Source organism: Stomoxys calcitrans, chromosome 3, assembly GCF_963082655.1.
Source record: "Stomoxys calcitrans chromosome 3, idStoCalc2.1, whole genome shotgun sequence".
Classification (NCBI taxonomy): domain Eukaryota; kingdom Metazoa; phylum Arthropoda; class Insecta; order Diptera; family Muscidae; genus Stomoxys; species Stomoxys calcitrans.
This window is the reverse complement of record NC_081554.1, coordinates 63,349,012-63,362,726: the sequence shown is the minus strand read 5'-3', so window position 1 is coordinate 63,362,726 and position 13,715 is coordinate 63,349,012. Positions and strand designations below refer to the sequence as shown.

General features: G+C 40.1%; 1 protein-coding gene across 10 annotated transcripts in view; it reads left to right on the top strand.

Annotated features, from left to right (window-relative positions):
- The window catches only part of LOC106082527 (CUGBP Elav-like family member 2), a 632,612-nt gene that overhangs the window by 503,244 nt on the left and 115,653 nt on the right, over positions 1-13,715 (top strand). For 8 of the 10 annotated variants that reach the window (XR_009397808.1, XR_009397813.1, XR_009397812.1 and 5 more), the window contains one exon: positions 11,887-12,068. Coding sequence is in view for 1 of the 10 variants with exons in the window: in XM_013245088.2 (XP_013100542.2) it covers positions 11,887-12,068 (182 nt within the window). In the remaining 9 variants the exon portion in view is untranslated. The remainder of the gene's footprint in view (positions 1-11,886; positions 12,069-13,715) is intronic. The other 2 variants (XR_009397811.1, XR_009397814.1) reach the window with 1 other exon arrangement.

Genomic DNA, 13,715 nt, shown 5'->3' with positions numbered 1-13,715 from the left:
GCCATTGCGCCTGTCCCTAAACTTAAGCTTAGCAACTCTGAAGCAAGTCAGCGGTAAAAAAAAATGAAAAGCCCTCATTTTCGTTCCCCTCCAATGATGTTTTAATTTTCACGCCATCTTATGCAGGAATTATAGCGAATAAGTGGGTTTGGTATAGAAATTGGGAAATGGTTATTTGATAGTTAAAAATCAGTAAGGAAAGGCAAAAGTCGGGCGGTGCCAACTTCACACCTATCCTATAGGTACAGAGTGGGAGCTATATCTAATTTCGAGCCAGTTTTGATGGACCTCGGCGGATGTTTTCAGATCAAATCGAATTTCGAGTAACTAAATATGTTCAAACTGTAATACATACGGTTGACAAATGCCAACATAATTGCTAGATCTAAATCTGAACCGATTTTGACAAAACTTCTTAGAAATTGTGGTAGTCTTCGAGGAAAGCGTAATGCCCAATTTTGGCAATATTGGTCAATAAATGCGCTTGCAGTGGCTCTAGAAGTGAAAATCGGGCGATATATATATGAGAGCTATATCCAATTCTGAACCGATTTCGATGAAATTCACCAGCAATGTCGAGAGTTAAGAGAACATCCTTGCTGCTAGATTTCGAGAAAATCGGTTCACAAATGACCACTTTATTGCAATATTTTTCAAAATCAAACGAACATATATATGGAAGCTATATCTAAATCTGAACCGATTTCGACCAAACTTTATGGATATTGTGGAAGTCGTCGAGGAGGGCGTTGTACAGCAGAATTTTGGGAAGATTGGTGAATAAATACGCTTGCAGTGGCTCTAGGATTGAAAATCGGCGATATATATATATGAGAGCTATATCCACATCTGAACCGACTTCGATGAAATTCACCAGCAATGTCGAGAGTCATAAGAAAATCCTTGCTGCTAGATTTCGAGAAAATCGGCTGACAAATGACCATTTTATTGCAATATTTTTCAAAATCGGACGAACATATATATGGAAGCTATATCTAAATCTGAACCGATTTCGACCAAACTTTATGGATATTGTGGAAGTCGTCGAGGAGGGCGTTGTACAGCAGAATTTTGGGAAGATTGGTGAATAAATGCGCTTGCAGTGGCTCTAGGATTGAAAATCGGGCGATATATATCTGACTAGCTGGACAGGGCCCGCTCCGCTGCTCCTTCTTTTACTTTATAGGGAACAAAATTATCCTTTCAATATTTATTTTTGACAATTAAAGAGCTTTAAGAGAAATACCATGCTACGAAAATAGTATGTGTATTGCCCAAAAAGTAATTGCGGATTTTTCATATAGTCGGCGTGGGTTGCTGGTATGTTGGTTGCCCAAAATGTAATTGCGGATTTTTCATATAGTCGGCGTTGAGAAATTTTTTCACAGCTTGTGACTCTGTAATAGCATTCTTTCTTCTGTCAGTTATCAACTGTTACTTTTAGCTTGCTTTAGAAAAAAAGTGTAAAAAAAGTATATTTGATTAAAGTTCATTCTAAGTTTTATTAAAAATGCATTTACTTTCTTTTAAAAAATCCGCAATTACTTTTTGGGCAACCCAATAGCTTGAGAAACAGTATTCCATATGATCTTTATTCGTCTATGAATTCGCTCGAAGGATTTATGGTCCTTTAAGTTTGGATATTTAAGACATATTTCAACTTAAAAGACTTTATTGGAGCCGTATATTCTCCTATGGATTTTGGTAGTGGGAAGTGCCCCAGGATGGTGGTTGGTGAGTTAAGGCGGTGGTGTGGACCCCCAGAGACGTGGTCCCGTAAGTGGGTATGAATTTCGTGTCCTACTGCCAAATACCTTTCATTTGAGCCCCAAATTGCCAAGAATGTTTTATGTTTTGTTTTGTTTTAGAGATGTATTGTGGGGTGAGGTGGTCACCCAGACACTTAGCCCTGGAAAAATATTAACATTGTGCTCTGTCCTCAAAAACCATTTTTTAAACCCCATATTGCCATTGGTTTAAGAGGACTTGATCCTAAAATTGTTTATTAAATTCGTTTTCTAATCTTAAAAACATTTCATTTGAGCCACATATTAACATGGTCGGTTGATTTTTATTATTTGGGGGAAGGGGCGGAAGGGGCCCTAAATACATGGTCCCACTTTTGGATATCAGATTCGTATTATACACCCAAATACCTTTATGTGGGCCACATACAGCGTTGGTCAGCAAATAAGTGCTGTTTGTGAGTTGTTTTTGGGGAAAGGGTAAATGCAAATTTTGCCCATGAACATTCCATTAAGGAACAGGGGCAAACTTCTCACATATCAATGAGTGCAGTCCTATTAAAGTTTAAGCTCAATGATTAGGGGCCTCCTTTATATAGCCGAGTCCGAACGGCGTGCCGCAGTGCGACACCTCTTTAGAGAGAAGTTTTACATGGCATACTACCTCACAAATGTTGCCAGAATTAGGAGGGGAAAACCATCACTGAACATTTTTTCTAATGGTCTCGCCAGGATTCGAACCTGGGCGTTCAGTGTCATAGGCGGACATGCTAACCTCTGCGCTACGGTGGGGAAAGGGTAGAAACCCAAAAAAATTGGTTCTGAAAGTGGGTATAAATTTCGAGGTCTACTCCCCAATACCTTTCATTTAAGCTCCACTTTGAGGTGGCCGGTACATATGTCCGATTTAGGGGTGTTTTGGGGAGTGAGGTGTTCGCCCAAACTCTTCGGTTAGGTTTAAAAGAGGGTGCAGATATTAATCCGCCCCATGCCATTATGGACATACACCTAAGTCAATAAACGGCTTGTTGTGCGCTCTAAAAACTATAAAGTAACCTCTAAAAAGAAAATTTTTAATTTGGAATTCCGTGCTACTTACAAAATGGTTAATTGTTTTTAATGCCACTCCCCCAAGTTGATTCATGTCTAATATTGTGTCTCCACCTAAGTATCGGTATCTGTGGGACGCGAAAGCTGGGCAATGACAAAGGAAATGCTTCAACGTCTCATCATCTTCCCCGCATGCCCTACACATGCTACCACTTGCCGCACCGATTTTACATACGTGAGCTCGTAATGCTATGTGCCCCGTTAAGATGCCAATAGCTATACTGACCTACTTTTAGCTTCCTTTCAGTAATTGGCTCGTCTTCTCACGATCTGGATCCCCCCATAGGACTTTCGCCGTCCTACCGACCGTTTCGCTGTTCAACAATGTTGGATGCGCATTCGTCGCCCACACCCTTAACTCGGACTGCGTCGACCCGAAAGGCTTCGGGTTAACCAAGTTTATTGACGGCAATCCTCTGGTCTTTACCGCCAAATCGTCTACCCTTTTATTTCCCCTTACTGCGTTATGGCCCGGCACCCAAACGGTGTGGATTTTCCCATCCTCAGAGAAGGCGTTAATCTCCTTCTTACACTGCAAGACTGTTCGTGACCTTACCCTCCTGGTTGTTATTGCCCTTATGGCAATTTTACTGTCGGTAAAGATGTTCGACGTCCTCGCGTAAGCACCATACCACTTAACGCGTTCCGTGATCGCCCGGATCTCCACCTGCAGGACCGTATTATGGTCAGGCAGTCTAAAACAGATGTCAGTCCCTGGGTTTTCAATGTAAACCCCCAGGCCCTCTCTGTCTTCTAGCTTTGATCCATCCGTGTAACATGATCTTCGAGATGGCAATACTAGGGTTCAGTCAATCCAAGACTGTGCCGATAGCACCAGTGCGTCGCACTCGACTTCAAGGTTCATCTCAGGTATCCGGTCCTCTCCACTTTCTTCCAGGTTTCCTATCGTCGCTTCCGCGACGGTAAGAGCTGCTCCTATCCTCAATCCATACTCCCACCGCCTTAAGTCTCATAGCCGTAGTGGCTGCCTCACGCGACGGTATGAGCCGCTCCCATCCTCAATCCATACTCCCATCGCCTTAAGTCGAATAGCCGTAGTGGCTGCCTCACACTTAAACTGTATGTCAATGGGTCGGATATCTAGAATAGTCTCCAGTGCCCTAGTGGGCGTGGTCCTCATCGCTCCGCCTATGCCAATACAACATGTTCTCTGAACTTGCTGCATGGTCCTTATGTTGCACTTTTTCTGTATAGCAGTCCACCAAACTACTGAGGCGTAAGTAAGTCTCATCACACTCCTGTATAGCCGGTGAACTATCCTAGGATTCAGGCCCCATTTCGAGCCTACATCTGTGAGCCTTCTCAGTACGCTCCTGATTATGACACTTCCAATTCAATTTCCTGTCCAAGTTCACACCTAAGTATTTGACCTTGTCAGATATCGAAATCTTCTTACTGAGGAAACGTGGTGCGTTAAACTCGCCCACTTTTGACTTCCTCGTGAACAGGCATATTTCTGTCTTCTCTGGGGTAACATTGAGACCTCTGGGTCTAGCACAGTCATATGCCATACGCAAGACCCTTTCGGCCTTTTCGCCCGAACTTAGCCCTGAAAATATATCAGCATCTTGCTTTACTCTCAAATATCATTTTTTTGAACCCCATATTGCCATTGGCCACAAAATTGGATATCAAATACGTTTGCTAATCTCATTTAAACCCCCTATTGCAAAATTCAGCAGATATGTCCGGTTTGGTGTATGGGCCCTAAAGACTATCAATATCGAGCTCCACTCTCTTTAAGACCCAAATTCTCCTATTTGCGGGTGGGATGTTGGTTAGACAGTTGGTCCCGAATGCTGATATCACATTCATAGTCTACTTCCAATTTCCTCTCATTTGAGCCCCATATTTCCATAGTCGACAAACATGACCCTTTTTGGGGGGTGTTTAGAGGGATGGGGCGGACACTCAGTGCCTTGGCTCTGAAAATATATATATATCAGATTTTTGTTCTACTCTAAAATATCTCTTATTTGAGGCCCATATTGCAATGGTCAGCAAATACGTCCTATTTTGGGTGGTTTTATGGGTTTGGGGTGGCCCATAAACACTTTTTCCCGAATATTGATATCAGATTCGTGCTTTAATCCCAAAGACTTTTTATTTGAGCCCCATATTGCTATGGTCGTAAATTTGTAAATTTGTCCCCTTTGGGAGTATTTTGGGAAAGGGGTGGGTCTCCAAAAACTTGTTCCTATATTTGGATACCAAATTCGTAATCCACTCGCAAGTACCATTCATTTGAGTCCCATATTGCCATGGTCGATATATATATCCGATTTAGAGGGGTTTTGGGGGTTGTGGTTGGTGCACAAAACACTTGGTCCGACAATTGGATATGAAATCTACTTTTAAATACCTTTCATTTGAGTCCCATATTGTCGTGATTGGACTATATACATATTTGGTAGGTTGTTGGAGGTGGGGGCGGCCCCCCTAGGTGCCCCATCCGAAATTTTGGTTACCAAATTTTTTTTTTTAGGTTACTATAAAAGAGCAAACAAAATTTCGCTTAAATCGCAACACCCATCTCCGAGATCTGGCGTTTCTGAAAATTAGGGTAAGGGGTCCGCCCCCCCCTTCAGATATCAAAAAATTTAGTACTCTATATATATATATATATATATATATATATATATATATATATATATAAGAGCTATATCTAAATCTGAACCGATTTCTATGAAATTCACCAGTGATGTCTAGAGTCATAAAAAAATCCTTCCTGCCAAATGTCGAGAGAATCGGTTATTGCATTATTACTGCAAATCGGACGAACATATATATGGGAGCTATAAACAAATCTGAACCGATTTTTCCCAATTTCAATAGGCTTCGTCACTAGGCCGAAAAACATGCCTGTACCAAATTTGAAGAAGACCGGATGAAAATTTCAACCCGTTTGTACACAAATTAACATGGACAGACCGACAGACAGACGAACATAGCTAAATCGAATCTGAAAGTGATTCTGAGTCGATCGGTATACTTATCAATGGGTTTATCTCTCTCTACTTCTGGGTGTTACAAACAAATTCACAAACTTCTACCACAGTAGTAGTGTAGGGTATAAATATTGTGGCAAAGATTAAAATACCTAGCTTCCAGGTGACTTGTAGCATGGTCTTATAACTAATTTACATTTCCTTGGCTCATTATACCCACCACCTTCTCATTTAGTTGTCATAAGTAGTCAGCAATAACCCTGCAAAATTTCCAAGTAATATTCCTAAGTATATCAAACCCTGGCTAGGGTACATGGCTTGCTTGCAATCTCCTCACTTGGCTGCAAATGCATTTCGTCACTTGCTGGTATATATGGACATAACGTAAAATTCCTTGGCATAAGCTCCTAGAAGTTTGCAATATGGCAGAGGGAAAGCCATGAGGTTTAAATGTTTCCCAGTTGTTGGTCATGGAGTGGTTTTTCTCCAGCAATTTTCCAGCATTGACTAGCCATTCACCCTCTCTTCATCATAATGGAAGTTTTGCTTTAATTTTCAATTTTAACTCATTGTTCGTTTTTAATTTAATCCTGAAAATAAGCCAAATGCGAATTTTATAACATTATTTTCATATTACAAGCAAGTTAGGGGTTTTTTTTTTGCTATGCTGCCCATTCTATTTCCCATTTGTCCCATGCCGGTTTCGACTTTTTGTTTATTTTTCTTCTCACTTGGAATCATCAACAGCCACCAGCAGCAAGCAACCATACCACAGCCATAGAAGAATGTTGTTAGCACTGAAGCAACAATTTCCCAACCCTGGCCACAATCTTTGAGAAGGCCATAAGCTGTTGTTTAGAAAGGGGGGGGGGGGTGTCAAGGCAAACAAATTTTTCAGCTATGAGGGGAAAATTCTTATATAAAATATTTTCATATATTCTTTATTACTTTTCCAAAAAAACACGAGTACAATGCTAAAATTTGCATTGTGTTCTTAACTTTATTGTTTTCCGTTTTTGTTGTTGTCTAAGGTGCGCATATACTTTTAATAAAATGAGTTTTGTGTTTTCTTACCTTACCTGTTGGTATGAACAACAAAAACGTGTTTTTATGAAATCCAAGTCAAGCGTTAATATTTATGCTCAGTTTTTGTACTGTACATAGAAGAAAATTAAAAAAACAAACAGAAAACAAAAGATGTTAAAAATTGAATGCCATTGTGAAGGCCTCCATAAGAGCAGAGCTTCAATGATGAAATAGAAAATTCATTTCACCTAAGCTTAGCAGATATGGCAATGAGGAAATCTCATGAGCGGTTATTAATTAAAACTCACAGTCTTATAAAGTACTGTTAATTTGAGCAATTAAAAAAAAATTCGGCCCGGCCGAACTTTGGATAGACACCACCTCGGTTATATATGTAAACAACTTTTCGTGAAAATCCGGTGAAAAATGCATACCTTATACCCCATAGCAGCTATATCGAACTATATTCCGATTTGGACTAAATACTAATAAGTACAAGTCATTTTTTGATCTATTTAGTAGCTATATCTAAAAATAAACCGATCTGAACTATATACGATACGGATGTCGAAAAGCCTAACATACGTCACTGTGTCAAATTTCAGTGAAATCGGATTATAAATGCGCCTTTTATTGGGCCAAGACTTTAAATCGAGATGTCGGCAGCTATATCCAAATCTGGACCGATTTGGACCAAGTTGCAAGTAAATGTCGAAGAGCCTAACACAACTCACTGTCCCAAATTCAGCCGAAATCGGACAATAAATGCGCCCTTTATGAGCTCAAAACCCTAAATCGAGAGATCGGCCTATATGGTAGCTATATCCAAATCTGAACCGATCTGGACCAAGTTGCAGATAAATGTCGAAGAGCCTAGTACAACTCACTGTCCCAAATTTTATGCGCCTTTTGTGGGCCCAAAACCTTCAATCGAGAGATCGGTCTATATGGCAGCTATATCCACATCTGAACCGATCTGGGCAAAATTAAAGAAGGATGTCAACGGGCCTGACACAACTTACTGTCCGAAATTTCGGCGAAATCGGACAATAAATGCGCCTTTTATGGCCCCAAAACCTTAAATCGAGAGATCGGTCTATATGGCAGCTATATCCAAACCTCGACCGATCTGGGTCGATGGCGAAAGTCTTAACCCAACTCACTGTCCTAAATTTCGGCGACATCGGACAAAAAATGCGCCTTTGATGGGCTCAAAACTTTAAATCGAGAGATCGGTCTATATGGCAGCTATATCCAAATCTATACCGATCTAAGCCCAATCGATGATGGATATCGAAGGGCTTAACACAACCCCCTGTCCCAAATTTCAGCAAAATCGGATAATAAATGTGGCGTTTATGGGCCTAAGACCCTAAATCGGAGGATCAGTCTATATGACAGCTGTATCCAAATCTATACCGATCTAGACCAAATTTATGAAGGATGTGGAAGGGGCTAACACAACTCACTGTCCCAAATTTCAGCAAAATCGAATAATAAATGTGGCTTTTATGGGCCTAAGACCCTAAATTGGCAGAAAGGTCTATATGGCACCTGAATCCAAATCTAGACCGATCTGGGCCAAATTGAACAAAGCTGTCGAAGGGCCTAACACAACTCACTGTTCCAAATTTCAGCAAAATCGGATAATAAATGTGGCTTTTATGGGCCTAAAACCCTAAATCGGCAGATCGGTCTATATGTCCAAATCTATACCGATCTAGGCCAAATTGATGAAGAATACAATACCAAAGCTGTTTGAATTGCTGGTTTCTCGTAGGATATCCCATTTTGTCACACCAATTATTTCACCCTACCAACAGGGCTTCGTTAAGGGGAGGTCAAATTTGATCAAGCTATTAGAACTGACGTGTCAATTTTTATATGATCCACCATAGGATGGGGGGTATACTTATTTCGTCATTCTGTTTGTAACTACACGAAATATTCCGTCTGTCTGCCGAAAGCACGCTAACTTCCGAAGGAGTAAGGCTAGCCGCTTGAAATTCTGCACAAATACTTCTTATTAGTGTAGATCGGTTGGGTTGGTTGTAAATGGGTTATATCGGTCCATGTTTTGATATAGGTGCCATATAAACCGATCTTGGGTCGTGACTGCTTGAGCCTCTAGAGGGGGAAATTTTTATCCGATTTGCATGAAATTTTGCACGACGTGTTTTGATATCACTTCCAACAACTGTGCGAAGTATGGTTCAAATCGGTCCATAACCTGATATAGATGCTATATAAACCGATCTTGGGTCTTGATTTCTTGAGCTTTTAGAAGGCGCAATTCCTATCCGATTTTGCTGTAATTTTGCACGTGGTATTTTGGTATGAGTTCCAACATTTATGCGAAGTGTGGTCCAAATCGCTCCATACCCTGATTAGCTTCAATATAAACCGATCTAGGATCTTGAATTCTTGAGCCTCTAGAGAGCCCAATTCTCATCCGATTTGGCACAGATTTTGTACAACGGCTTTTCCTATGGCCTTCAACATACGTGTGCAATATGGTCTGAATCGATCTATAGCTTGACACAGCTCCCATATAAACCGATTTTGCTTCTTGAGCCCCGAATGGGACTATAACTTGATATAGCTCCTCCTCCTCCGTCCATATTCATTATTCTTTGTTTGTCTAAAAAGAGATACCGCGCATAGAACTCGACAAATGCAATAAATGGTGGAGGGTATAGAAGATTCGGCCCGGCCGAACTTAGCACGCTCTTACTTGTTTTTAATTAATTTACACTAATTTTAGTAAGGATTTCGATACTGTGGTGCGTGATTTATTACCGTTTAAACTTGAGATGATGGGTTTCCCATCTGTTCTTTTGAATTGGATAGCTTTTTATTTACAGGACCGTATACAGAAAGTTTAATTTAATAACATTCATTCCAAGGATATATTGTAGTTGCTTATTCTGGTGTTCCACAGGGCAGCCACAGCAATGGACCTATGCTGTTCGTTCTTTACTTGAATGATCTTCCATCAGTTATTCAGTCTTCCTGGATTTTAATGTACACAGATGCTGTGGAGCTCTTTTGTAATTTAGATTCTTCAGATTGGTCACTGTGCTTGCAGAGCGATCTGCACTGGTGGGCTGGTGCAGTGTTAATGGCATGGCGCTTAATCTCAAAAAGTGCAAGAAGTTATCTCTTTTCAGGATTAGACCTATTCAAAGTGGCTAATATATAGGTTCTTATAAATTGAATAACGTAAATTCCTTTGCTGATCTTGGTGTTATTTTGGATGTTATGTTTTAGTTTGCACATTTACTCGTGAATCAATAAGGCAAAGTTGTTTTTTGGTTTATAAAACGGTGCTCCAAAGAGTTTGATGATCCTTATGGGACCAAGCGTTTGTTCATTAGCCTAAATTGGAATACGGTTGTGTGGTTTGGAACCCATTTTACAAGTGCTACTCAGATAGGATTGAATCAGTTCAGGTACAATTTCTTCTTTTTGCGCTTAGGGGCTTACTATAGAATTCGGATAAATTTCTTCCCCCCTAAAAGAACCGCTTGAATCTTATTGACTTTTCTACGCTCCAAAGAAGGCGTTTGATGCTTAGGGCCGTATTTATTGTGAAATTATTGCGTGTTCAGATTGATTCCCAATTCCTAACAGGCGAATTAAATTTTAATATTCCTCTTCGAAATACTCGGCATTACATACATCTTAGACTATCTTTAATGGGATCTTATTACGAATTAATCAATCCGTTTCACTCTTTGTGTAATGTATATAACAAATTGTATAGTAGTGTATCCGTCACCGATCCTATTCGTGCAATAAATAATTCTATTCTTCGTCTGTAGTTTGTTGTAGAAGTTGTCAGAGAAGGCTGTTCATCTTATTGTCCTATCATTGTTGTGTAATATTTAGTTGCTTTAAATGTTGATCTAAATTTCTGAAGCCAGTATTGCCCTAACCCCCCACAATTCGGACTATGGGGTGTACGCTTCCCCACGTAATGGGAGGTGGCTTCTTCGATCGGCAGGGATGGGTGTGAGTGGCGTGCGAACGAACGAATGAAGGCAGCCCTATTAACCCTGACCATACACTCCGCCTTTGGCTTATGACCTCTCACCGTACACCGGACACATGAAACGTGGTCTTAACACCGCCTAACGAAGGAAGTGCTTGTGTGTCTTTGATATGCATCAAGGCCGCTAAGGATTTCACTAGATTTCCTTGTCAAATTCCAATTCAATCTACTACCGTTACAGCTTTAGGATAGTGTGATATATACATATTTATTTTCATGTACATATTGCGTAGACCTTTGTAGTTGTATTGTACTCTACTTTGAGAACTGTCTGCAAATCATATTCGTAATCTAGTCGTGCCAGGCGTAATGTAGTTTATAGTTAGATTTAACTGTCTATGTTAATATCAGTTGGGGTTCGCTATTATCCTCAGATCAGGAAGTAATGTATCACCTGCATCCAGCCGAGAGAATTTGTTCATAATCATTACTATCGAGAATATCAGGTGACTTTGAGTTGGTGGGGTAGACTCTCAACTTGATGAGTGTCTGTCCATGATCACCAATTACAGAAGAATATTGGGGTTCAAGCTTATATGTGCCTTGTCGTTCAGAAATGTGTGGAACTTCAACTTTGAATACAGTTTGAGCCATAAATTACCATGCGATTTAATTTAATAAAAAACTAATATAAAGATTAAATGATTAGATGTAAGGCACTGTGCAAAACAGCATCGTGAAGAATCATTGGCCTTAGTTTGTCATTTGAAATGTGCGATGTGAAAATGAGCAGACAATCACAATAACATTCAACAAAACCAAGTTTAAAGTCTTCAAGCTTGACTTAAATTTCACATTACCTAAAAGGTCTGACTTTGCAAACTAAACTCTTCATAACATTAGAACTATGAATCATTTATTGTTGTAGATTTAAGCAAACTAGTTTATTCTTATATGTAAGATATTTTAAAAAAATCATTTTTTTTTTTTGGCTAAGCCCTGCTAATCAATGTGTTTTCATTTTTGTTTTTCTTCTTTTCAGAACGTAAACTTTTCATTGGTATGCTAAATAAGAAACTGAACGAGAACGACGTCAGAAAATTATTTGAAGTGCACGGAGCTATTGAAGAGTGTACGGTTTTGCGTGATCAAAACGGCCAGAGTAAAGGGTGTGCCTTTGTCACCTACGCCACAAAGCATTCGGCGATATCAGCGATAAAAGTAGTAATTGCCCTTTTTTTACATCTATTTTCTTACTAACAAATATCGACGGTATTAACCATAGGCTAAGAGTTTTACTAGCTGTTGGTGTTCATGGGGAAGAGAGCCAATTCGTACTACCACCATTGCTTAATCAATTTATAAGACTTGTTTATAGAGATTTTTCAGAGATTTTTGACATGAGATTTTAGGGTATTTCTCCAGCCAGTACGCAGAAATAAGTATTTCGTCATTACATTCCTTCCCACCTTCTATCTGTCTGCACATACATCAGTCCGTCTGTCTGTCCATATCATGCTATCTTTCGAACGAAAACATATATCCTGTCTAAATTTTACCCGATATACTTTTAATTGAATTTGTAGATGGATCAAATTGGGGTTAGGTTGACTGTTCCGCCGATTAAGAGTGGGGGTTAGGCCCCGTTGAGCGTTACTCCAATTCAAGTGTTAACACCTACGAGTATTGCGATTTCCAACAGACAGACAGTTTGACGTTTTTCCACAATTCTAATGCATAGCATTTTTGCTAAAGGCACGGACATGTTATGGTCCATAGAATTTTAAACCCATTTTTATACTCGCCACCGTAGGATAGGGGGTATAGTCATTTAGTCATTCCGTTTGCAACACCTCGAAATATCAATTTCTGACCCTACAAAGTATATATATTTCGGATCGTCTTAAAATTGAAAGACGATTGAATGATATCGGTGTCCCTGTCCGTCTTTCTGTCTGTCTGTTGAAATCACGCTGCAGTCTTTAAAAATAGAGATATTGAACAGAAACTTTGCACAGATTCCTTTTTTGTCCATAAGCAGGTTAAGTTCGAAGATGGGCTATATCGGACTATATCTTGATATAGCCCCCATATAGACCGATCCACCGATTTAGGGTCTTAGGCCCGAAAAACAAACATTAATTATCCGATTTTGTTGAAATTTGGGACAGTGAGTTGTGTTAGAATCTTCGACATCCTTCGTCAATTTGGCTCAGATCGGTCCAGATTTGGATATAGCTGCCATTTAGTCCCATCCGCCGATTTAGGGTCCTAGGCCCACAAAAGCCACATTTATTATCCGATTTTAATGAAATTTGGGACAGTGAGTTGTGTTAGGCCCTTCAACATTCTTCGTCAATTTGACCCAGATCGGTGCAGATATTGATACAGCTGCCATATAGACCGATCAGGGTCTTAGGGCGATAAAGGCAACATTTATTATCCGATTTTGCTGAAATTTGGGAAAGTGAGTTGTCTTAGGCCCTTGGACATCCTTCGTCAATTTGGCCCTGATCGGAACAGATTAGGATATAGCTGCCATATAGACCGATTTCCCGATTTAAGGTTTTGGACCCATCAAAGGCCCATTTATTGTCCGATGTCGCCGAAATTTGGGACATTGAGTTATGTTGAGCCCCTTGATATACTTCTGCAATATGGCACAGATCGGTTCAGATTTGGAGATAGCTGCCATATCGACCGACCTCTCGGTTTTATGTTTTGGGCCCATAAAAGGCGCATTTATTGTCCGATGTCGCCAAAATTTGGGACAGGGAGTTGTGTTAGGCCCTACGAAATTCTTCGTCAATTGGGCCCAGATCGGTGCAGATATTGATACAGCTGCCATATAGACCGATCAGCCGATTTAGG